This window comes from Canis lupus, chromosome 3 (genome assembly GCF_048164855.1).
Source record: "Canis lupus baileyi chromosome 3, mCanLup2.hap1, whole genome shotgun sequence".
Lineage (NCBI taxonomy): Eukaryota > Metazoa > Chordata > Mammalia > Carnivora > Canidae > Canis > Canis lupus.
In genome coordinates, this window is record NC_132840.1 from 30,732,656 (window position 1) to 30,757,793 (window position 25,138).

The 25,138-nt window shown below is 61.7% G+C and overlaps 1 protein-coding gene across 7 annotated transcripts in view; it reads right to left on the minus strand.

Moving 5' to 3' along the window:
• TP73 (tumor protein p73) overlaps positions 1–25,138 on the minus strand; it is a 63,204-nt gene that overhangs the window by 14,065 nt on the left and 24,001 nt on the right. For all 7 annotated transcript variants that reach the window (XM_072819957.1, XM_072819953.1, XM_072819952.1 and 4 more), the window contains one exon: positions 6,607–6,849. In XM_072819957.1, coding sequence (XP_072676058.1) covers positions 6,607–6,849 — 243 coding nt within the window. The remainder of the gene's footprint in view (positions 1–6,606; positions 6,850–25,138) is intronic.

Here is a 25,138-nt window from a genome sequence, read left to right on the forward strand (position 1 = left end):
CACCTCCACCTGACTTGTGGCCTTTTGAGCTGGCTTGGCCTTGTCCATGTGGTGATCCTCGGGGTCAGTCCTCCTGGGCAGGGTGCTAGGGCCAACTTCTTGGTGCTAGGCATCTTCTACTGCAATGCTAGCCCTGGGATCCTCCAACTGTAGGCACACTGTTCTGGACACTGCTACTGGTCTGCTGAGTGCAGGCACGGAGGGGCCAGCTCCTTCCCCCAGTGCCCTGAAGCTTCCAAATGGCCTTGGGCTGGAGTTGGCCTAGCTGCCAGTAGCTCTAGCTCGGGGAGTGTGTGTGTGTGTGTGTGTGTGTGTGTGTGTGTGGCGGGGGTTTAGCCAGGCTGGGGCCACAGTAGGGGGTGGGGGGTGGGCAGGTGCTCAGGATGGGCTTGAGAGCCAGGTGTCAGCTCCTGCACACAGGCTGTCCTGCCTCTGGCCTTCCTGCCACAGAAGCTCCAGGGAAGTCTCCCGTTCAGCACCACAGTTACGGATATGCCCTCTGGCCAGGGAGTGGTGAGTGTTATTTCTTCACTCTAAATAAACTCCACTGGGAGCCAGCAGGAGAAGAGCCCACTGCTTCTCTAGAGAGCTCTGGGGCGCCCTGGACATGGTTGGGAAGGGGGTGGTCATTTTCCAGCTTTTAAGGCAATGGTTGGCTGGAATCGAAATTTTCATTGAAACTTGAAATGCCCAGCAAGGCACGAGGGTAAAACACACGATCCCCCTGCAGAGGGCAGTGGCTCCTGGTACTAGGTGGTGATGGGCCGAGGGGACCTCCCTTCATCCTCCCCACAGCCCCTCACAGAGGAGTACTAGAGGAGGGGAGAGGGTTCCGCGCCCCATGGTACATGGCCACGGTGGAGGACACAGGTCTGCAATCCCAGGGGGACCTTGGGCTTAGGCCACTGCGGGTCCCCTGACAACCGCTGAACTTCCAGTTCACTAAAGCCAGGAGTGCTGGTCACTTTTTCCAGGGGGCTTTCCTGCCCTCATAGGAGCCTATGGCCCATCCAGAATCCCAGATGAGCCCAGGGGCTTCCCCATCTGGAGATGATGAAGCCCTGGCTGGGGGAAGAAGTCTGGGGCCTCAGATCCAGGAACTTGAGCTCGGCTTCCTAGTTTGGGATCTAAGGAAATCCAACCCAGATTTCCCCCACAACTGACCACAGAAAGGCTCCACGGGCTGCTCAGCCGAGCCCCTCACTCAGAGTCCCACAGGCTGAAGCTGCAGGACACCTGGGATGCAGCCTCCAACCGGTTCCAGGACAGGCTTCCCCCTATAATGGGGTCCAGACACAGGTGTGGAGCCGGGCCTGGGAGATGTGCAGGGAGGGGAGGGGAGGGTCGAGTCCCAGGTCTGGCTCCCCAGCTCCCGGGCCCCACAGCCCTTCCTGGTCAGCCTGGAGTGTTCGAATCATAAAGTGCTCTCAAAGGATTGTCATTTGTCAATAAATAACAGGCAGTGAAGGCGGGCGGGTCTACTCTCTCAGGTGTAGTGGCAGATGTCAGTCACTCACCACCTGCAAACAGGCACCTCCCACTCTGGGCCCCAGGTGCCCTGGTCCTCTGAGGGTCAGCCTCTCCTGCCAGTGGCTCACGGGGGTCCTGGGGCATCCCTGGAGCTGGGAGAAGGCTGTCTACTCTCCCGGGGCCCCACTAGCTGCCTGACAAAAGCCTGGGGTCAGGCCCCTGATCCCCACTGCTCCAGCCTTTCCTGAGCCCTGGGGTCCTCACCAGGGCTGCTGCATGGCTTCTGGGAGGTGCGGGGAGGGTACTGGCTACAGTCAGGACTGCTAGGAAGACAATCTAGAATCTATGGAGCTATACCCATTTTCGGGACGTCTCAGAAAACAAATGATTCTTCATAAAGCAGTGATTATATCGTGCCCGACCCATAGCTCCAAGCCTGTGGACGGGTCTCGTACCCCCCAGGGGCTCTCCCTTGCATCCCCCATAAGAGCCCAGGTGGGGCGAGGTGGAGGCCGCCTCTGGTGCACCCCTCGGCCCCCAGGACTCAGGGCTGGCGCCCTTCCCAGCCCCACTGGGGTTTCCAAGGCCAAGTTCCATGACCAGCAGGCCCAGGGGCTCCACCTGCAGAGGACGGAGAGAGACGAGGCCGTGCACGGCGCAGGCTAGGAGCAGGGCCAGCCTGCAGGAGCGAGTCTGCCCCTGGAGCTCCCCATCACGCAAGCAATCCCTGCAATCTCCCCTGCTTGCTCCTCATCCTGTCTCCACAACAGACACTGTGAGAGCTCTTCCCTGGCCCTTAAATACACGTAATTGCTTCTGGTGCCAGTAAAAGGTATTAATTCCACTTATGCATTCCATAAACTTTTAGGATAACACAATTGATACCGTGATCATGTTGGGACACCTCCACTATTATTTTCCTGCTTGCAAACCTCCAAGGCGCTGGAAAGTTTTCTCCCAAATCCATTAGTGTTGACTCAGCCACATTCTACCAGGAACTCTGTGCAGAGCCTCTGTGCGTCCCCACCTGCCTCCCACAGGACCCTCCCCAGCCAGGAGGGTTGCGCTCGCCCTGTGTGCCTGGCTCAGCCCCAGGACGGACGGACGGACTGGCACTCGTACATTCACGGAGCTGTGTCCAGGCTGGCAGGCTGCATGGAGGCCGCCCAGGGACTCGCTGAGCCATCATGCCTGTGTGCACCCCACCTGCATGCCTCACACTGCCTGGCTGGGCCAGGTCTCCAGCCATGGCTAGCTGACCTCGGAGCCCCCTCCCAAACCTACCAGTCCCCAAGGATAGTCCCCTTCCCTGGCAAGGCTCAGCCTAGGAGCAGGGGATGGAGCAGGGCTGGATAGCATCCAGATGCCCTTCTCACGGGCAGCTTCTTGGGACTCCTGGGACCAGCTGTCCGTGTCATTGCCAATCCCTGGGGGGCCCAGGAAGGGAGTGGCCGTCAGGGCCCAGAAGCCAGGCCCCAGTGTGCCAGGGAGGGCTTGGCACTGGGACAAGGGTGCAAACACCAATCCCTGGCCGGGTTCCACCACCTACCAGTCCAAAGAGCATCAGTGCCCATGGATGCCAGCCCCCACGCACAGCCCTGACCACTCGGTGTCTGTCCCTCCCCGAAGCCCCCAGAGCCCTGGAGAGCCCGACACAGGACAACCCCGACACAGGACATGCCCTGGCTAGGATGGCTCAGGAGCAGCAATTTGCGAAGGGGGGGGGGTGTCCCCAGGCTCCAGGTGCTGTTCTAAGTGGTCCCAGGAGCCAGCTCGTTTGTCCCACAGTGACCCATCAGGCTACCTCCCACTTTTGGACCCAGGCCCACGGCTCCACAGCAGGTCTGGGACCTGGGCGCTGCCAGTCAAACTGCCACCACGTCCTGCCCCTGGTCCCCGGGTTATGATCTTGGAGGCTGAACACACATTCCTCCTCCAGCTGCTCAGTTACACATAATGCATCCCTCCTGGATTCCACGGGAAGGAGTTTTCCAGCCCTGGGTAGCGGCCAGAAGAGGTGAGCACGCATGTTTGTGTGCACGTGTGCATGTATGGAGTCGTGTGTATGTATGTAGCATGTGCACGTCTTTGCATGTGTGTGAGGTGTTTCGTGCCTGTGCATTTGCACACACACCTTCCCTCTGTCAGCGCCCTAGGAGCACGGAGGTGAAACCTTGGGACACTTGTGGGGGGCCTCAGCCAGGCAGAAGCCAAAGACCCTATTAACAGCTGTGATCCCTTGGGGCCTGTCGAGGGTGTTTTTCCCAAGCAAGGGCAGGACCAAAGGCAACAGTCAATTTGGAATCATACTTGAGAAAAATATGAATTATCTATCAGTTACCAGCCGGCTGGCATGGCGGGGGCCACGCATGGCGCCTTGCGGAGCCCAGACAGCACGCCCGGGAAGCAAGTCTGGGCAGCAGCCGCGCAGCCAGACCCCCAGAGCTGTGAGCAGGCGGGCTGCCCGGCAGTCCCCATCCTGCATGGTGAGCCTGCCCGCCCCCTCCCCGGGCAGGGAAAGGAGCTCGCGGGCGGTCTCTCCCAGAGACCCAAGGTGCCAAAAATCTCATTATCAATGTGTGTCCCCACCTCCACCCCTGTACTGATGGGGGCTGGGGAGGGAGAGCTCTGTGTGCCAGCCGAGGGCCCGGGCAGGGGGGGCGGGTATCAGGGCGAGGGGTGGTTAGAACTTGGGCACAGGTAAGCCACCTCTGCCCCCAGTATGGCTGGCCAGGGCAGACCACTCTAGAAACCGTGACCACGCCAGGGGTCCTCCAGACCTGACACCACATCTCTGGCAGGGGAGGTGGAAGCAACTGAGGGGGCCTGACAGAGGCCCCAGGTGGGGGCAGGGGGATAGCCAGCAGAGGGGCAGCTTCTATCCCTCCCTGAGGACCAGCTCAGACCATCCAAGGCACTCCAAGTCCCCGAGACGCTGCAAAGACCCCACCAGCATCCCTAAATAGCAGAGATGGAGAGAGAGAGCGCGAGAGCGAGCCAGGACCCCCCTCCAGGGCTTGCCTAGATTCCCAGGGGTCCAGCAGCTCAGGCCTTGGTGACAGTATTGATGCAGGAGGGGCTGGGACCCTTCCCTGAGAGGTAAGAGAAAGGGCTTAGGGAACAGTATGAACATCAAAGAGGAGAGGGAGTGAGCCTCCTGTCACCAGAGGTGTGCAATGTGGGGATGCCTTGGGTGCCTCCTGACCTGGCTTACAGCCACATAGCCAAACTTCCAATCTAGGGACTGGGGACCAGGACCCTATAGCAGTAAGAGAAGCCTCCAGCAGGTGCACCTGCAGCCGAACAACCATACCCAGGAGGACCAGCTCTATGGTACCCCACTCCCAGCCCTGCTGCTAAGGAAATAATAACGTGACACACAGCTCCTACTGTGCTCACCTGTGCTGTACAGACAGCATCCCCTCTAAGGAGCAACAAGGGGCATTACTGGAAAAATTCACAAATGAGGATGACAGGGTGGGGGCCCTGGACCAGGTGCCTACTCCGCCACTGGAAGCCCTGAGGTGGAGCTAAGCCTCACCTCAGCGATGGGTGAGGGTCTGGGGGCCCATGGCCACGGCCAGAACCAGAGACAGCGGCCCGTAGGGCGAGGTGGGGGGAGGGCTTGGATCCCAGACCCAGACTGGCCCCTGCGGAGCCTCACTGGGTCTCCTGCTGGTTCCACCCCCTCTCCAGCCTCCCAGGAGCGTGGGAAAACCACAACCTGGCCAGCGGGGCAGCAGGATCCCGGAGGGGATGGGGATCAGGAGACCCAGTTCTTAAAGCGGGAGAGCTGGTGCTCGGCCCCCTGCATGGACATATGTCTGTTCCAGGGTCCCATTTCCAGGGGCTGGGGGAGACTATGGAGCTGCTGGTCCTTGGAGGTGACGCTGCCCACAGCCAGGGCCTGCTAGGGTCCACGGGGCAGGTGCCAGGCAAGACTCTGTCCTCTTCAGGTGTGGGGGCAGGACACCGGGACCGTCCTTGGGGCTGCCTTTCCTGCCAGTGCCCTGTGAGCCCCACCCTCAGAGGAGCCTATGGTCTGTCCTGGGGGGTCTCAGCATCCCTGCTGCGCCCGGGCCGCCTTGGGCATGTCTGGCAGCCTCTTCCTCTCCCAGCTGTAGTGGGGACAGTGGGGGGAAGCGGTTAGGAACCTGGAGCCCCTTGGGACACCTGGGTGGCTCAGTGGTTGAGCGCTGCCTTTGGCTCAGGGTGTGATCCCAGGACTCCAGGATCAAGTCCCACATCAGGCTCCCTGCATGGAGCCTGCTTCTCCCTCTGCCTGTGTCTCTGCCTCTCTCTCTGTGTCTCTCATGAATAAATAAATAAAATCTTTAAAAAAAAAAAAAAAGGAACCTCAAGTCCCCAAACCAGGAAGCTTAGCCACCGGGTCCTGGCGGAGGGGGGCACTAACCACCTGCTTCTCTCGAGCCAGTGACTACCCCCGCCCCTTGCCTGTTTCCACAGCTGTAAAATGGGACAATAACAGGTTCCACCTGGTGGGTTGCTGGGCGGTTTCAAGAGTCAACGTAAACTCAGAGCACCCCAAGGGAGGCCACAGGGGTGCGGGCCACCATCCAAGCTGGGAAAATCCCCACCAGGGGCCAGAATCCTCCAGAGCGCAGGCGGCAAGACCTGAAGACTTGAGTCCCAGGTGCCGGGGATCCACCCCCAACTCCCAGTCTCATCCCCTGCTCGGAGGTGACAACCCAGAGGCTGCCAGCCAGCAGACATCAGACCTCCCTGCCCATGCACTCTACCTGGAGGAGGCAGCCTCTGTGGACCTCATGCTCACCCAAGACGGGATTCAAGCCCCACCTCGACACCCGAGGGTCTTGGTGATGATGGTCGGACTCTGCCCCATGGACCTCACCCAGGAGCCACGTCTGCCCCTCTGGGGCTCTGCGGAGGCTGGCCGCTGGGGCCACACGTCCGAGAGGTGGGCACGCCCAGACTGCCCGGCCCCAGACCCGCCTCCTGCCCTATGCTCCTCCCGGCTCACTGCTTACTGCGGGGGGCCAGGCAGGAACCCGTGTGGACACCTGGCCGGCCCTCCCTCGCTGCCCAGAGCGGGACGATCACCCCTCCCACCCTCACAGCCCACAGATGCCCCTCGGGAGCAGGGGTGCGACTCACCGTCCAGGTGGCTGACTTGGCCGTGCTGGACTGCTGGAAGGTGACGTCGAAGTGGTGGGGACCAGGGTAGTCGGTGTTGGAGGGGATGGCCGGCGCAGGCGACATGGTGTCAAAGGTGGAGCTGGGCTGCGCGTAGGGTGAGTGGGTGGGCACGCTGGCGGCGTGCTCCGGGGTGTAGGGGCTGGCCGAGGCCGCGCGGCTGCTCATCTGGTCCATGGTGCTGCTCAGCAGATTGAACTGGGACTAGCGTGGGAAGGGGGAGGGAGGGGGACACACAGTCAGGCTGGAGCGTGGAGCGTGGAAGCGCGCGCCGGCCAGAGGTGTCCTGTTACAGGAGCCTTAAAGGGCCAGCAGCTCAGTCATCCCAAATATTTCCCGTCCCACCCCCCCAACTCCCGACAGGTCACTGCTTGTGTTGGGATAAACTGACATATTCACCTCGCCCTCCCCTCTCCATCAGCCTCCTTCTGTGCCAGGGTTTCCGTGGAGCACACCTGGAGGGGAGCTGCTGGCAGGGGAGGCTCCTGCCCCTGGACCTCCTGGCAGTCTGGGGGGAGGCACTCTCCAGGGGCAGCGTCCCCATCCCCCTAAGACAGCCCCAAGGAGGGAGACCCCAGGCACAGGGAGCCAGACAGAGGGAGGGATGGGCCAGGGCAGGGGGTGGGTCCCACAGGCCCCTCCTTCCCCCCCAGGGGCCCATGTCCCATCAACCTCCTGGGGTCCTGGGACCTTGTGATGGGTCAGCCCCTCCCTGGAGCTTCAGGAGGCCTGAGCAAAGGAGGGAGGGGACAGCCCAATCCACCACAGATCAGGTCCCCTCTGGAGGGCAGGCAGGGAAGACCCCTTTCCCTGTCTGGAGGCTTCAAGCAGGGGGTGGGCTGGATGGGTAAAGAGCAGCTGATCTCCAAACACGGAAGCATCTCTTGCTTTGTGGCCAGAGGGTGATGAGGTTTGCTTTAATCCTCATGTGGGCCTCAGGTGGATGTGGCTATTATCCCATTTTACAGATGAGGACACTGAGGCACACAGGGGGTGATTGCGTGGGGTGAGGCACCAGCCACCCTCAAGGCAGTTACCCTGAGAGCCCTGGGGCCCGGGGTGCCCATGGGGGGCAGAGGCTGATGGGTACCAAGAGCGATGGGGGCTTACCCTGCAGCCTCCCTTCACCAGTCTGCCTCCTTTAGATCTCAAAGCACAGGAGTGTATCCCTGGGGGCGCAGGGGGCGGGGACCAGCTGCTGGGCCCCTTTCTGCCCTGGGTGTTTTTCTCAAACAGGAGGGCGGTGCTCATTACCCAGAGGCCCCTCCAGCTTAGCATCCCCTTGGAAGGCACATGTTCTTTCCCTTCCACTCTGCTGGTGACAAGGGTCCTGGAGTCCACACTGGAGGCTGTCCAGCCTGAAGGAAGCTTAGCACAAGTGATGACCCAGGAGGAGTGAGGTGACAGGTGACAGATTGTCACTAAAGCTGTGGCTCCGTGCCTTCTGGAGCTCCAGCTGCAGCTGCCATCGGACCTCCAGAGCTGGGGTCCCACCAGCCACAAGACAGGAGCCCCCTGCAGGCCCCGGCTGAAGCCTCCTTCCCCATCCGGCTCCCACTGCCTCCAGACTAGCCCTGCCTTCGCTTGTGCACGGTGGGGGACGTGGCGGGGGGGCGGGGGGGGGGAACCAGCACCCACCATCATGAGGGGTAAGCGGATAAACAAACTGTGCTGTTGTAGACTGCAGCCACAGGGCAGAGCCGTGGCCCAGGGGCTGGGTGGGGCTGGGGGCCACCGCTTGGGGGGTGCTGTTTTCCTCTGGACGTGATGCGGGTGCCCTAGAATCCATGGTGCACAGCAGTGGTGAGCTGCACATCACAGACACTGTGCTCCATAAAGTTCTTCAGAACAAAACGACAGAGAGGAAGGAGGAAGAAGCCTCCTCCCCAGGAGTGTGAGGGCCAGGCTGGGGAACCCCCCCACCGCATTCTCATCCCGAGGGGCATCACTCCTGCATCCCTCCTGCCTCTGGCCTCTGTCTCCCCATCCTGACTGTGAGGGGGCCCCACAAGAGGGCTAACATGTGTCGGGACCATTGGCCACAGCAAGCTAAGCAGTGCTGGGGGTGCCCAGCACCCCGACTCCATACACGGTGCCACAAGAAAAATACAGAAATGAAGGATCTCACTCTCAGGTTCATGCTGAGCATGTGACACACTGTGCATCATTCCTGGTGAATTAACTATTAAATTACTGCCATGGGTTTCTTTTTACATTTCTTCTGTGTGGCTCCTGGAAAATGCAAAATCATATGTGTGGCCCACATGGCATTTCTACTGGATGGTGCTGGACCCGAGTGTCCGGCTCCCACTCCCATCATCAGCTCTGCTATGGAGCTGCCCCTGTGGGCGCATTCCCCAGGGGCTGCTGAGTGAGTGGCCCAGCGACAAAAGGAAAGAAGGAAGGGAGGGAGGGAGGGAGGGAAGGAGAGAAGAAGAGGGGAAGGGAGGGAGGGAGGGAGGAAGGTGGGTGTGCAAGGCAGCAGGATGGACTCCCCTACACAGATGCCCAGGAACCTGGATGGACTGGGTATGAACCCAGCCTTCCCACTAAACCAGGCTGAGAGCCCCATGGGTCCTGGAGGGGGCAGGGTTCCCAGCCTGCCCCCAGCCCAGAGTCCCCATGGCCTCTCTCCTCCAGGTGACAAGCCATGGCCCCGTGGAGCATCTTCCCTGTGATCATAGGGGCCCCCTCCCCAGGCCCCCAAGGGCTACAGGAGCCTTTCCACCTCCCGGGCCTCAGTGAGGACAGCAGACCAACCAATGGGGGCTCAGGTCTGTCCTCCCCACTACAACCCCACAGCAGCACAGCTTGGGTCTGTCCTCCCTACTCTGTCCCCACAGCAGGACAGCTTGGGTCTGTCCTCCCCACTCCGACCCCACAGCAGGACAGCTCGGGTCTGTCCTCCCCACTCCGACTCCACAGGAGCACAGCCTGGGTCTGTCCTCCCCACTCCGACCCCACAGCAGGACAGCTCGGGTCTGTCCTCCCCACTCCGACTCCACAGGAGCACAGCCTGGGTCTGTCCTCCCCACTCCGACCCCACAGCAGGACAGCTCGGGTCTGTCCTCCCCACTCCGACTCCACAGGAGCACAGCCTGGGTCTGTCCTCCCCACTCCGACCCCACAGCAGGACAGCTCGGGTCTGTCCTCCCCACTCCGACTCCACAGGAGCACAGCCTGGGTCTGTCCTCCCCACTCCGACCCCACAGCAGGACAGCTCGGGTCTGTCCTCCCCACTCCGACTCCACAGGAGCACAGCTCAGGTCTGTCCTCCCCACTCCGACCCCACAGCAGCACAGCCTGGGTCTGTCCTCCCCACTGCGACCCCACAGCAGCACAGCCCGGGCCAGCAGGGCAAAGGGCCCCTGCCCCCCTGATCAGCAGAAACGAGAGGCAGCCCCACGACAACAACGTTGTTCAGATTTTAACTTGTCCACATTCTTTACTGATCTGAGGCGGGTGCCAGGGAATTAGTCACTGAACCAAAAGAGCAGAGGTGATAGCATCTGTGGGCCCAGGAGCCGAGCAGGAGGGAGCGGGAGGCTTCCAGTGGGCAGGGGCAGGCCGGGAGCCCTTTGAGAAGTGCAGGGAGGAAGCACTCTGCGTGCAAACACTGCTCCGGCAGCCAGGGCGCCCTCCTTTGGCCCCTGGCATTTTGTGGTCTGGGCGCCCCGAGAGTTACCCCTCCCCACGGGAGCGGAGGCCACTGTGCAGCATGTGTTGGGCCACTGTGCGGTGGCCGTGTGGGGCTCCCTCTTGGGGTTCTGCTGCCCCAGGGGCACACCTCTGCCTGCACCCCCAGGAACTGGCAGGGTTTGTGTCCAAGAGTGGCAGGGAAACCCGCTGGTCAGGAAGTGCTCCGGTGGCTCCCAAAGGCCCTTCCTTCCCTCCCTTTGCATTCCTCCCAAGTGGGGAGCGGAGAGCCCCCAGCCCGACCTTGCTGCCCAGATGCGGCCCAGCACAGCCACACGGAAGCCTGGGGGTCTCAGGAAGCTGGGGGGAGGCCCACTTGGCAGCAGGAAGAACCTGGGCAAAACCAGGACTTTTTTGGTTTGTTTTGCTTTCAATCAGAACTCCCAAGAGAGTGGGCTAATTAGGACATGCCCAGCCCCAGGCGGCCCACATGTGCCTACATGTGCACACAGGGCTCCTGGGCCCGACCCAAGGAGGGCTGCAGGGCGGGAGTGAAGCAGCCAGCGGGTGGCCTCCCCTCTGGGTCTGAGGCCCTGCCTGGAGGGCGGGGGGCTGGGCTCTGGGAGGGGCTGGGGCAAGAGAGGGTCTCTCCTCCCAGATCCCCATGTGCCTTGCTGGATGGTGGCTGGTGGCCTGGGAGCTCTTTCCACCAACACTGGACAGGCTCCTCAAGACACACTGTGCATTTGCTGCACACACGTGTTCTGGTGCTCTGTGTACTGGGTCAGGGCTGAGAGGGTCCTGGGGCATAGGCAGCTCTGGCCGTGCACTGGGGTGTCCATCCCAGCCTTTGCGGGGAGCCAGGCTCGCTTCCTGGTCAAGCCCCTCTTGGGCCAGGATCCCAGGTGGCCCATTCCTGCTCAGAGGAGGGCACCCATAGGTCTGGGGGCCGCATGCACATGTGTGCTCACACACCTGCAGGGATGGGGCTGCTGCAGAGGGAGGAGGGGTAGGGTGAGCCCTGGGTGGACTGTGTCCCAGCACCTGCCCTCTTCTGGGAAAGGAGCTGGACTCTGGGGGCACAGGGAAGGAGGGTACTGCCTGAGGACCAGCAGGGAGAGGATGAAGGGAACCACATGGGGTGGAAAGGTCCCAGCTTCCAGCCCACCCCACCCTGTCATTGCATCACCAGCCAAGGGTCCTCCCCTCCTCTGCATATCCGCAGGGGGCCTGTGTGCTGGGAGAGCTGTGGCTCATTCACTCACTTTGGCCAGAGTCTCTAGTTTCCATCCCCTCCCCAGACCTCACTGCTTTGATCCATACCACCCAAGGGGTGGCAAGCAATAGGGGCTCTGTGGGGGTTCAGAGGCATCAGCTCCCCAGCCACCTGGCACCCCGACCCCCACAGGTGCAGAGGGCCCAGCCTGCCCACTGGTCCTCCCGCCCAGGAGCCTGAGCTCAGTGCAGCCCTGCGGTCCCTGCCCCACAGGCCAGACATCCCAGCCCAAGCTCCCAGTGCCCTTTGCTGGCCAAGCCAGCATTGGCGGTCCCCACAGGAGACAGGTGACTCTCCCAGCCACCCCACTGCCCACCTACAGGCCTCTCTGTGTGTCCAGGTCCAGAGTGACTGCCACCCTCAAGGATCATGTCCTGGAGTGAAAGGAGGGGGACAGAAGAGACCTTCCAGGTCTGGCAGGGCAGAGCAGGGCTCTGAGGTCAGGAGGCCCAGGGGCTGAGGTCCCAGCCTCACCTGTGTGACCCAGCCCAGCACTCTACCACCCTCGGCCTCAGTTTCCCCATCTACAAAGCAGGGATGAAGCCACAGGGCAGCTGTGCAGATCAGGAGGGTCCAGGGAGGCTGTAGTGCATGACACACTGATCCCCCCTTCTCCACACAGAAGTCCAACAAAGGGCTGCAGACGGGGACCCAGGCCCGGCCAGCCCTGGACCCTCACCCACTCACTCAGAGGATGGGGCTGAGCCCCAGGCACAGAGATGGGGCAAGCGGAGCCCCCCGTGCCCGGAGAGGCCACATCTAGCCATGCTGTCACGCTCAGCCCCAGACTGGGCGCTGGGAACCTCTGGGCCGAACGACGCAGACCTCCAAGCACTCGTGAGCCCCTGGCACCGGCTCTTGCCTTGGGTGCTCTCTGGGGTTGAAAGCAGGTCCTGTACCCCCTGCCAGGAGCACCTGGTGGGAGCGGCCACGGTGCGTGGTGGGGACGGCCAGCCCTGCCCAGGGGCCAGGCCACCTCTCTGCACCTACGCCCTCTTCTACTCTGTCGCCCGTCCCAACCAGCCCGAGTTCTCCAGAAATGGGGCTTATCCGGCTTCACTGGGTCCATCCTTTGATTGGGAGCTGGGTTTTGCAGTTTTGTAAGATTCCTATTGTACGTGTTTATTTAATGCCAATGAACCATCTCAAATGAGTTTTGGGGATGTAGATGGAAAACAAATTGTAGAAGTTTGTGCTCCACTCGCTCCCCGCATCCGTGGGCACCTCTAGTGGATTCCAGGCTATTAAGGCAGGAAGAGCAAGAGCACAGGTGGGCTGGGACCGTGCGGCATAACGACGTGCAGGTGCATATGCAGGTGCCACCCACGCTCTCCCCAGAGGGAACAGAAATACTTGTCACTAGAATTTAAAACGACTCGTGTGAGTGGTCAGAGGCTCTGTTCCAGACTGACTCACCTAGTGGAGGGGACTGGAGGGACAGAGAGGATGTTTCCAGCCCCGTCCCTGCACGGGGCCAAGCAGGGGCAGCTGCGGACACTGGGCTCCAGCACTGGTTTAGGAAGACCTGTTTGTCCGTGCCACAAGGACACCGATTCCAAAGACAGAGCTCCTGCCCCTTTGGGCGGGGTGATATGGGGTCCCCCGGGGGCCCTGCTCCCAGCCTCCTTTGTACACTGCCGGTCCGAACCACAGGGCTTTTGCTCCTGCTATTCCCCACCTGGAACACTGTCTCCTCGCCACTGAGAGAGCCTTTCAAGACTCACTTCCTCCTAGAAATTGCAAGGCTCTCCACCTGCCGGTGTCCTGGGGCCGAGTTCTCTCCCACTTTTCTGGGCAGGGTAACAGACATCATGATACACACCCTTGTGGGTTTGTATCCCATGGGCTGTCAATTTTCCTCTGGCTATAAGCCTCTAAAATACAGGTGAAGCTTGACCAACACCAGGTTAGACACCCCATGCAGCCCAAAATCCAAGGATGACTTATGACTCCCCCAAAGCTTAACCACTGATAACCTATCATTGACCAGAAGCCCTATCGATAACATCAAGCCAATTGACACAGATGCTGCCTGCTATGTGTGTCATGTACTACAATCTCACGAGGAAGCAAGCCACAGAAAAGAAGATCTCGCTAAGAAAATCATCAGGGGACGCCTGGGTGGCTCCGTCAGTGAAGGGTCTACCTTTGGCTCAGGTGGTGATGTCAGGGTCCTGGGATCAAGTCCCACATCGGGCTCCCTGCTCAGCAGAGAGTCTGCTTTGCCCCCTCCCTCTGCTGCTCCCCACCACTCATTTTCTCTTTCTCTCTCTCTGTCTCAAATAAATCAATGAAATCTTTTTTATAAAAGAAAAAGATTGGGATCCCTGGGTGGCTCAGCGGTTTAGCGCCTGCCTTTGGCCCAGGGCGCGATCCTGGAGTCCTGGTATCGAGTCCCACGTCGGGCTCTCGGCATGGAGCCTGCTTCTCCCTCCTCCTGTGTCTCTGCCTCTCTCTCTCTCTCTCTCTCTCTATCATAAATAAATAAATAAATCTTAAAAAAAAAAAAAAGAAAAAGATCATAAGAAGGGGAAACCTATTTCACTACTGTATTTACAAGAAAAAATCTGCATACAAGTGGACTCAAGCCGCTCAACCCCAGGGTCCGCTGTGATGGTTCTTGCGGCAAAGGGTGCTGCTCCCCAGCCGTTCCAGCACCATACACCCTGGGTCCTCAGGAGATTCTTCCTGGACTAAAGCCCATCCTCTCCTCTGTGCAGAAAGCACGCAGGGGTCAGCGGGCCTGCAGGCCTGCCTGGACTCCTCTGCTTTGTGACCTTGGCCGGGCTCACGCGGATAGTACAGGGGTGCCCAGGCATGGCTGTTGTGTTGGTACCATCAGGGTCCTCCATCCATTCCCTTAGGCTCAGGACGGTGCGGAGTGAGGACACTTCCAAAGTGCTTCCAAAGAAAGCCGAGAGGCCCAAATGCAATGCCAAGCACAGCCCAACCAGGACCTTCCCAGAGGTGGATGGTGGTGACACACCCAGCTTGAGGCATCACAGTTCCTCCCCCCTTGCCCTCCTGCCCTCCTGTCCTCCCCACCAGGCCCCAGGTGGCTCCACCTGCTGCATCCACTGCTCCCCAAGCCTGCAGCACCACAGGCATCCTGTGCAGCCCTAGGGCCTTGCAAACACGTTTCCCTTCCAGCCCCAAGTGGAGGAATGGTCTGGAGGGACAATCTTCATGGCTCCCCCCACGGTCAGCCCTGGTGCACCCCATGTTCCAGCCGCCTGGTGAGGTGGTGAGGGCCCCACTCAAGGCCACACCCTGCACCTCTGGCAGATAGCCGCCCTGGCTTCAGCCTGCGGTAGGGCTGCCTGGCCTCCCTGGCCCTCCCTCGGCTTCCAGCCCCTGCACAGAGCCCACCTCCCCAGGAAGCATCCTGGCCCTGCTGCCCCCTCCTGGCTGGGCACTGGGGCTGGAGCTGAGCCCAATGGGCAAGGCACACAGATCCATCCTTTCCTGGGTCCGGGCGCTCCAGAGGTGGGAACTACATCATAGGGCCTTGGGCTTGGCCAGGGAATCGGGAGACTGGGGCCCTGACTTCACCAAAGCCCGGCCATGTGGTCCTCAACTTTGTGGAAAATAGGTGAACAGTGTGGCCGTGCTTCTTCCTCGGGACCAGTGTGCATCTGACTGGAAGAGTGTGTGACGGGCTCAGGGAGGGGCGGCCGGAGCCTCTGACACTGCTGAGCCTTCTGTCCAGATGCTCCTCCCCAGACCTCCACTGTGGGCGGGGGGGGGGGGGGGGTCCCCTGTTCCCCATGCAGATGCCACCTCCTGCGGGGAGTGCTCCCCACTCCTGGACACAGCCCTGCCTGACTGGGGAGTGCACACCCTCTCCCTGGGGGCCCGGGGGTGCAGGCGGGAGCCCCCCTCATCTTGGAGGGCTCTCTCCCACCCCGAGTGGGTGTCTGCTCTGACCCCAGCAACCCCCAGCTCCCCAGAGAACACTACCACCAGATTTCTTTTTTTAATCGAATATGAACTCCAAACCCCCTGATCTTCTCTGGCAGGCATGTCTGGGCTTGGGTACAACCTCGCCCAGAGGTGAGTGCCTGGCAAGCCGTCTGGGCTTCAGGGGGAGATAACCCATCCCGCTCGGAGCAAGACCTCCATCCTGCGGTGTTTCCCACAGCATCTCCCGGAGTCTGTGATTAAACGGGTGGAAATGCCAACAAGACCGGACTCGTGCGGGGGGAGGCACCCTCTCCTCCTGAAAATATGCGCTTACACTCTCTCCTCACCCGGGGCTGAGGCAAGGCTCTGCCCAATCTGCGCCAGGACCAGGTGGAAGTTTCCACACCTCGCGCTGGAGAAACGCGCCCCCAGAAGCCCGCTGCTGCAGCTGCCGAGGCGTGTGTCTGCAGGACGCCCCTGCCCGCCGCCGCCTGCACACTGCACTACGCACACCCGGGGGGCAGCCTGGGGCCAGGCTGGGTCCCCGTGCGTCCCTGGGCTGCGCCCTGCCAGCCTCAGCGGGGCTGCCCGTGACCTGGACAGGGGGACCACGGATGCACAGACTATTTCAATCCCCAGGACAGAGCCCCATCCAGACCCCAGCTCCCGGAGCGCCCGGGACCTGGAGCAAAGTGGGGTGCAGCTCACAGAGTACCCCTCGGCCCTGGGCATCACTGGGGACAGGCGGCCTTCCCGTCCCCCTGCCTGCTGCCCCAGAGCCTGACCCTGACCCAGGCATCTGCCCTGACACCCCTCACCCACGTCTCCTTGTCTGTCCATTCTGCAGGGGCTGATCAGGCCCTGCCCACACCAGACCCCTCTGAGGAGCCGCTGCTGTCCTTGGTGGCATGTGCAATAAAGGTGCCAGGGAAGGTGAGGGAGAGTGAAGAGGGTGCCAGCTCAGATGACCAGGACCCAGAGTTGGAGGAGCAGCCATGCACTCCTCAGTGAGCAGGTTTGCTCCCTCCCTCCCCAGTTCAAGGCTCTGGGGTAGATAGACAGGCCAGCCCACTGCCCCTGCCCGCTCTGCTGCCTGACAGCCCCCAGGCTGGGCTCCCCTCCCCATACACCCAGGAGGTGCCGGGGGACAGCGGCACCACGCAGACATGGCCACAGCCTCCAGAGCCGTGCTCCTCCAAGGCCACAGCAGCAGGCAGACCAGTCTGTGAGGCTGTAGGGGCTCAGGCTTCAGGACAGGCTGGACACAAACACCACCCGGCATGGGCAGGGGTGGGGGGGAGGCGTGGGAAGGCATGGGAATCTGCAGACTGGGTGCCAGCAAGCAGAGGAAGGGCTGAGGGGGACGGTTCAGCCAGGGGACCTGCTGGCTCCGAGTCAGAGGCAGTGAGGTGGCCATGGCATGGTGCTGGGGCCTGGCACCCCCAGAGGACACACTAGCACACTAGTGGGCTCCTAGGGCAGGGGATGCCAGGTGTGGCAGTAGGCAGGTCAAGAAGAGCTCCCAGGTTTCGGCCACACAAAGGAAGAGTGGATGTTCCCCTTGCTGAGACTGTGGGGGAGGTGGGGCTGCAGAGAGGTGGGGATGGGCCCCGCAGAGATGGGCCCAGAGCCTGGCCAAGGGGGTAGGGGAGTGTCAGAGTGTCAGCTCCGTGAACAGGATGGTGGTGATACCTCCATCCCCCAACCCCCCCAACCCCCTGCCCCTGGGCAGGCTCTGGGATTCCCCTTCTGGAACAGTCTATTCCTTCCCAGGCCCCAGAGCCTCGTGCTCCTGCTGCCCCAGGTCAGGGAGAAGACACTGGTGGCCGAGGCCCATGCTGCTGCACAGACCCCTGGCCGCTCCAGCTCTGCTCCATCTAGTCACTTGAACACCTCCTGTCTGGTCCCTGGAGGCCCTGTTCCTTTTCTGTCCTCACTGCCCGCCCCCCCACATCACTGGCTCCTGGCTCAGGCGGCCCCTCTTGTGTCCTGGGAGGTGTCTGTCTGTGATCTGGTTACTCTCCCTCCGTGCAGCGCACGCCTGTGCTGGGACGCCCCCCTCCCCTAGTCATCTCCACCTGCCACCTGCCCCCCCTCCCTTGCTCCCTGTCCAAGCGGCCACTCTGCTAGTGTGGCTCAGACTCCCCCTCCTCCCCCGCGGCCCCTTCTCGGCCCAGGGGCCACAGCTGATGAGCAGCTCACGTGGATGGAACTGGAGGGTATTATGCTGAGTGAAGTAAGTCAATCAGAGAAGGATAAACATTATATGGTTTCACTCATACGGGGAATATAAAAAATAGCGAAAGGGATTATAGGGGAAAGGAGAGAAAATGAGTGGGAAAAATTAGAGAGGGTGACAAAACATGAGAGACTCCTAACTCTGGGAAACGAACAAAGGGTAGTGGAAGGGGAGGTGGGAGGTAGGACGGGGTGACGGGCAAGGAGCAGGGCACTGGACGGGATGAGCACTGGGTGTTATATGTTAGGCAAATTGAACTCCAATAAAACATATACAGAAAAATCCAAATGTGAGGCTAAAATTTATAAAACTTTAAAATATATTATGTCTCATCATTTCCTTTGTTTTGCTTAGCAATAAAAATATTAATATATGAAAAAAAAGAAAGCAGAGCTCACTCTTCACCCCACATTCTCCTCCTGCAGGTTCCCATCTGAATAAACAGGTGGCGACCCCCTTCACCCAGCCTCCTGGGTCCACCCTGGGTCACCTCTGCCCTCACCCCCAGCCCCCCAGCAAATCCTATTGGGAATCCAGGGGTGCGGGCTGCCTCCCCTGCGCCCACCTGGCCGGAGGAGATGAGGAGGCGTTGTCCCTCTGCGGGTGTATCCAGCGGCCTCGGGCTTCCAGCCTCGGCCCTGCCCTCCTGTGGTCCGCTCCTAGCACTGCAGCAGGGGCTCCTTCCAGAACCCCGGCAGGATCTCGTCGTCCTTCCTCCCCCCATGGGCCTCGGGTACAGGAGGTGCTTGCTTAGAACAAATTTCTTGCTGCACTGATTGGCTTTTCCCAGCAGGGCCCTTTCTACCCAGAGGCTGCAGTGTCTGCAAAGAGAGAGCGACCAGACCCACGCCGCACAGGGGATGCAAAGCGCTGTGCCCTCTGGAGCTGCTCCAGGACAGTGGACACTGGTGTTCACGCAGCACCCCTTCCAGCACCCAGCATGGACTGGCAGACAGTGGGAAGAGGCCAGGCCCACATGCCCATGACCCAGCTCGAAGACCCTGCAGCCCAGACAGCCCTGGGCCCTTGACACACAGGCACGGAAAGAGCCAGGGGAGCCTAATCTAATACCTTGCTGACCTCTTGAGACTTTAAAGCTTTGCTGACCAGTGAAACAGCCCCAAAGACTAGTGAATATGGCAAATCACAATATTTCCAACCGGGAAAAGCCAGCCCGGGGTGCCTGCTATGGGTTGTGGGCAGCGTGGTCTCAGGTGAGAGGGGCCCTGCGTGGGGGCAGCTGGTCAAACACAGGTGGGAGAAGCTGCCGCAGACAGAGGCCCCAGCCCTCTCAGTGCCAGCCCCATGCCCCCAGTAAGTGCCAGCCGCCACCAAAGGCAAGAGTCGTTCAGCCCTCGACGGAGAAGCAAACCTTGAGTACAGCTAAACCTGCAGGGAGAGGGGGTACCCTGGCGCCCGGAGCAAACCCGGTGGGCAGCATGGTGCTCAGACAAGGGACCGGGTCACACAAGAAACCTGGCTGCGTGCTCCTTCCCTGCGGCTGGGCTGGGCTGCTGAGCACATGAGCTCCTCCTGTACAACCCTACTTGTTCGTTTTGGGGTTTCAGGTGGTTTGGGCCAAACCTGCTTCCTCTTTCGTGATGCTGCACACAGCGGGAAGTGTCTGTCCCTGAAGGAGGAAACGGATGCTTTTATAAATCAGTACAACCCGGCTGCCCCACTTCCCCTGGGGGCAGAGGTTCTGGCACCTTCTACCTGTCCTGGTCACACATACACACCAGAGCTGCTTGCTGGGTACTTGCCGACAGAGATGTCCTCGGTAATACAGAACCAAGTGATGACGTGCCTGACCCTGTGGGTCCGTGGACGCCAGTGGCCCCTGCTGCCCACCACTCACATGGGGGAGGCAATGCTCCCTCCATGGTCCCAAGGCGGGCCCAGTACCCCTGGTCCCCACACCCGGGAAAAGAGGCCACGTGGCAGGCGTGCTCAGCACCACCTGGCATCTATACTGCGAAGCCACTTCACTAGAGAGAGAAGGTTATACCAGAGGGCCGGGCACCCAGGCTTCTTGGCTGGCCATGCAGGCACTGGCCTCCAGGGCCTGGGACCTTCTGCTCTGGCTTGGGTTGCATGTGTGACAACCAGATGCCCCAGTGGCAGGTGGACAGCCCCTCCTGGCTCACCAATGACGTGGGTCATGGGTAAGTGAGCCAGTGACAGAGTGAGTGATGGGGAGAGGACGGGGAAGAAGGATGTGCCCTCCCTGCCCAGCACTTGCACACACTGAATTTCAGACAGAAGGCTCGTGTTCAGGGTACGGAGAGGCCATGGAGCCTCCAAAGGTGAGTGTTCGGAGCCAGGACCAGAGTCAGGCCGTATAGACGGGTCACCTACACCCGCATCCCTCCCGGGCCACACACACACTGTCACTCTTCCCATGGCCTTGCTGGGGACACAGGCGCCTATTCCAACCTGTGAGGCACACAACACGCACGCGCATACACACATGTTCTCACCCAAGTGCACACTCACACACGGACATCTGTGCACTTGCACACGCAGCCTGAACACAGTTCTCCAGAGGCTGGTGTGCCCCCAGATCTTTGTGGCTCAGACTCCCTGTCTTCTGCCTGTGGAGCCTAGGATGGCTGCACTCTGCCCAGCTGTCCGTCCTGTCCCTCAGCCCATGCTGGGTCCCCACAGGGCACCAGCTACCCGCAGCCCCCACTCCACCTGCCTCTACCCTCCACCCGCTCAATTAGCAGCCTGGTGTCTGCCTGGCCCTAGGGACCTGGCAAGTCTGGAAATGAGCCCAGATCCCCAGGGTCCAGGCTGCAGAGGCCAAGCAAAAGCTACAGGCCCTTTCTTCCCCCTGCCAGGCTGCTGCTCCTCTGTGACACAGAGACAGGGCGCTTGAAGGCCAGCCTGCTGCAAGTCCTTGACCTTGAGCCCAGACCACACCAAGCCAGCCTAATGAGCAGATGCCCAGAAGAGGATGCTCTCGACCTGGGACCTCAGAGCCCGAGCCCTGGGAGAAGGACGACCTCCAGGGTAGGCTGAGCTCCCGGTAGCTGGGGACAGGGTAGGGTAGTTTGTGGCCCCTGGGTCTGGGACAAAGCCTCCAGCCCACAGCAGGGGAGCCTCAGCAACCTCCACATCTCAGAGTGGCCACCCAGCCCTGACTGGGTAACCACCCACCCTCCTCTCCATGCCTGCTGGTTCTTCCCAGCCAGTGAGCACCGGTTCCCAAGCTCCTCCAGGATGTGCTGGCACCTGTCTCTGTGCCCAGGACCTGCCCCAAACCCTCAGCGCATCCTGCCTGCCTCGGCGTACCCTGGGCTGTGGCACCCCAGCCAGCAGCAAGTGCTTGCTCCGGAGACAGACGAGAGAATGCCCCTCCTAACCCTCCATGGCAGCGAGGGCCCCACCAAGGCGGATGGAGATGGGGTCCCGACCCACGCGGCACACCTACCGTGGCAAAGTGCTGCATGGGGTCACCGACGTAGAGCATGGTGGGCGCGCGGGAGCCCGCACACGCCGGGAAGCTGGCGTGCGGCGGGTCGAGGCATGGGTCTGGGTGGCCAGGGGGTGAGGGGCGGAGTGGTAGCCGCTCGGCAGGGTGCACCCAGGCGCAGAGGCTCCGCGGCTAGGGGGGCGGGAGCCGAGGATGCTCCGGGACATGTGGGCGATTCGCTGGCATCTCCTTCTGCCTCAGTTCTGTCAACCAGCTGCATCTAACAACAAAACCAGCGGCCCACCCCTTTATCCCTCATGCCTATTCATCACAGTCCAGGCAGGCCCCGGCTTGCCCACTGATGTGTCGGACCGCACCACGGAGGCACACGGGGAGGGGCGGCATGCGGGGCCGGCGCCCACTCCGCACTTAGGCCACACCTGGCTCCCCCAGGGATGCCCCCCACAGGAGGCTCAGGGGGCCACAGGCTCCCACTCCTGAGCCCCAGGGGGTCAGCCCGGGCGCCCTTGAGACCTCTGTGGGTGAGAATGGGCCACCCCAAAGGGAAGAGATGGTGCTGCGGCCCTGGCGCCCTGGGCGGAGCAAATCTCCCTCCCGCAGGGAGCACGGTGGTCCACCGGGGTGCGCCGGGGAAAGCTGACGGAGAGAAGCACCTGGGAGACTGCTCCCCCAGCCACCCCCAGGGACCCCTGCTGCTGAAACGAGCAGCCAAGGCGTGGCCTACGGCAGTGGATTGAGCCGGGGGACCTGGAGCTTGTGTCGTGCTCCAGTCCAACTGGGCGGCCACTGGCCTTGTCCCCACTGGTCCTGAGCCCCTGGCAACAGGGATGTGGCCCAGAAGGGGGGCTGCTGCCCCACCTGGCAGGGGCTCGCGGTGGCCACGGCTACTCCCTTTCTGGAGTCTGCCCGTCCGCTTTAGCGTAACCACCTTTGGCACAGGGTTGCTTTGGGGTCGAAGCGGGAATCCCCCCTGGAAGCAGGCAGGGCCTCGGTCCTGGGCCTACACAGATAAACCACATGAAGCTGGACGTGCCCCCTTCGAGTTCCAAGCACCACCCCCAACAAGAGCTCAGAGGCCTAGGAGGTGCTGCGGAGACAGCTACTGTTCTCCACGCAACCTGAGACAATGGAGGGAGACAGAGGCAGGGAATGGGTTCTGCAGAGCCGCCCAGGTTGGAAGTCCTGGCTGGGGGCAGCAGCTGACAGCCTTCTTGGCCAGGAATGCTTGAAGACGGGAAGGCTGGGGCTGGGGGCCCCGCTGCCGCCTCCCCCCTGGCCTGGGGTCCCATCCTTCAGTGAGTCTTTTAGAGGACGCTGGAAGGAGAGGCACCTTGTGGACCAGGCAGGTGGGCTGGCGGACCGCAGGACCCAGAGCCAGGTGAGACAGGAGGAGGGGGGTTCAGACCCCAGCCCCCACTCCCCAACCTCTCAGGGTGGGGGTCCCCTCCTGGCAGGGGAGCATCCCCAGCTGGGGCTCCAAGCACAGCAGCTGGGGAAGTCAGCTGTCCTCCTCATCCTGCTGGATTTGTAGAAGCCAAGAGGGGAGAGCAGAGGAAAGAAGACTCTGAGGTCAGAGACCCCAAGAACGGGCATAGGCTGGCACCCGGGGGATCCGGCGTGGGGACTGAATCCCCAGGTGGCCCACGCCCTGCCTCCCCCTCTCCTTGGAAGGCACTGTAAATGCAATGACAGCCCCTGTGATCAACCAGTCAACTCTGAGTTGATCAGAAAGGAGGCTACACAGGTGGGCCAGGCCTCATCAGATAAGCCCTCCCAAGAGGTCAGGGACACATCGTCTGCTGGCCTCAAGGAGCAATCTGCCAGGATGTGCCACCACTGTAGGGCAGCGGATCGCAAGCAGCCTCCAGGGGCTTAGAACAGCCGCCCTCGAGGAAGCTGTGACCTCGGCTTCACAGCTGCGAGGAACTGAATTTTGCCAACAAGCAGAGTCTGGGAGGGGCCCCGGGCCAGATGAGGCTGCGGTCCTGGCTGACACTCCACAGCCTGGGAGACCTGGGGCAGGGGACCAAGGGGAGACACACAGGACTCCTGGGCCACAGAGACTCTGAGGCAATGAGGGCTGTTTTAAGCCACCAAGTGTGTGGTGGACCTTGGGCAGAGGAAGGTCCACACTCTGGGGGAGCTCAGGCCACAGGGAGGCCGGGAGACACAGGCCAGGCCAAGGGGAAGCTGGCTGCCCGGAGAGGGGGTGTCAGGTGGGAGAGGCATCCCCCAGGGACACCCCCCACAGGAGGCTTAGGGGGCCACAGGCTCCCACTCTTGAGCCCCAGGGGGTCAGCCCGGGCACCCTTGAGCCCTGGCAGGCGCACCAAAAGCAAAAAGACCAGGACCTGGGGGCCCTGCCCACCCATGCTGCAGGGTCCCCACAGAGGCTCCTCCCTCCCTGTCCTGACCACATGCAGGCAGGTGGCTGTGCTCACCCACGAAGTGTGTCACAGAGCGGGCTCCATGACTTGGTGGCAGACTGGGGCGCAGCTCTGTGCACCCCGGAGGAACTCCCACCCCTGCCCAAAGAAGGAAGTTGCTGCTTGGGGGGCTCACCGTGGACGGCAGGCAAGCTGGGGTCCTGGAGATGCCGGGGGCAAACTGAACCTGCTCCCTGACCTTGGGCTCCACCCCCACATCTTCTCTGAGGAGGGGGCATCCCTTCCTTCCCCCTGCACGCCTACGCCCAGGGGTCCAAACTGGGCAGAAGGGACCCCTCCCTGGGCCAGGAAGGTCTGCCCTGGGTGATGGTGGGGTCTTGGGTCTGGGAGGGGCTGCAGGTTCTAACCTGGCTAAGCAGCTCTCCACGGGCACCAGAGCAGGTGGCAGTGGGGCCCCAGCGCAGATCAGCTGTGCCTGCTGCCCCTGCCGGCCTCAGTCCTACCCCGTGGCCCACCTGCCCATGACAGCTGTCACCACAGAAAGGCGCCAGGAGAGGCGGGAAGGGACTCGGGGAGGGAGGGCCTGGAGCTCCACACACTGCAGGGGAAGCTGGGAGGAGCCAGTGGAGGGAGGCAAGCCAGCCAGCCTCGCTGGGCACCTGCCCCCTCTCCTTCTTGTGCGTGCATCATCAGAGCTGGGAGGGGGCCCCCCTGGGAGCCCAACCCCTGGTTTGTCCTCAGGGGACGCTGAGACTCGGAGGGGACACGCAGACTCTTAGCTCAGGCCCAGCGCCTGCAGAGTCCAGGGGGAATTGGGACTCCAGCTGCCTGCTCAGGATGCCCAGGGCACTCACGACGAAGAATTTCATCCCGTCTGTGCCCACCCCCCAGGTAGCGGGGGGCCTCAAGGCCCATGCAGACCCCACAAGACTGGCCTCTCACGGCATCAGCCAACCCTCCCCCTGAGCCTCTGGGGACACCAGGGACCTGGCTTTTATGCACCCTCCCCTGGTGGGAGATGGGAGGCCTGTTTGAGGGCTTGTGCTGGGGAGTGAGCCACGTGGGGTAGGCTGACACGGGGGCTCTTCCTGCAGGAACCCCAAGGAGGGCAAGTGGCGACAGAGGCCCCAGGGCATCCCTGGCACAGCTGCTCCCAGGCCCTCTGTCCTCGGGGACACAGTGCTCTTAAACACGGAGCCTGGTCCCTCCTCCCCTGCACAGCGTTGCTTTGTCACGCACTCCCCATGGCCAGGTACCACCCTCGTCCTTGCAGTCCTGCTGAGGCTGACCAGGTAGCCACATGCATCACCTGGCAAACAAGGGGTAGTGACGGGACGGGTCTGGGGGCTCCCCACACCCACAGGGGCCTCCCAGCAGGAAGCCCGCTCTGGGCCCTCTCAGCCCTATGGACCCTGGCAGTGGCAGCAGTGACCTCCGGGAGCTCACTGTCCCCCCAAGAATCTCTGCTCTGGGACTCCTCCAAGGTCTGCCAAGGGGCCTGCTGGCCTACTGGGGCCTGTCCTCTCCATTGCCTGCCTCAGCTGCCTCGGCTGGCCCCATGTGGCAGGAGGGTGTCCGAGGACGATGACTGACCCTTCCTGCAGAGCTGGGCA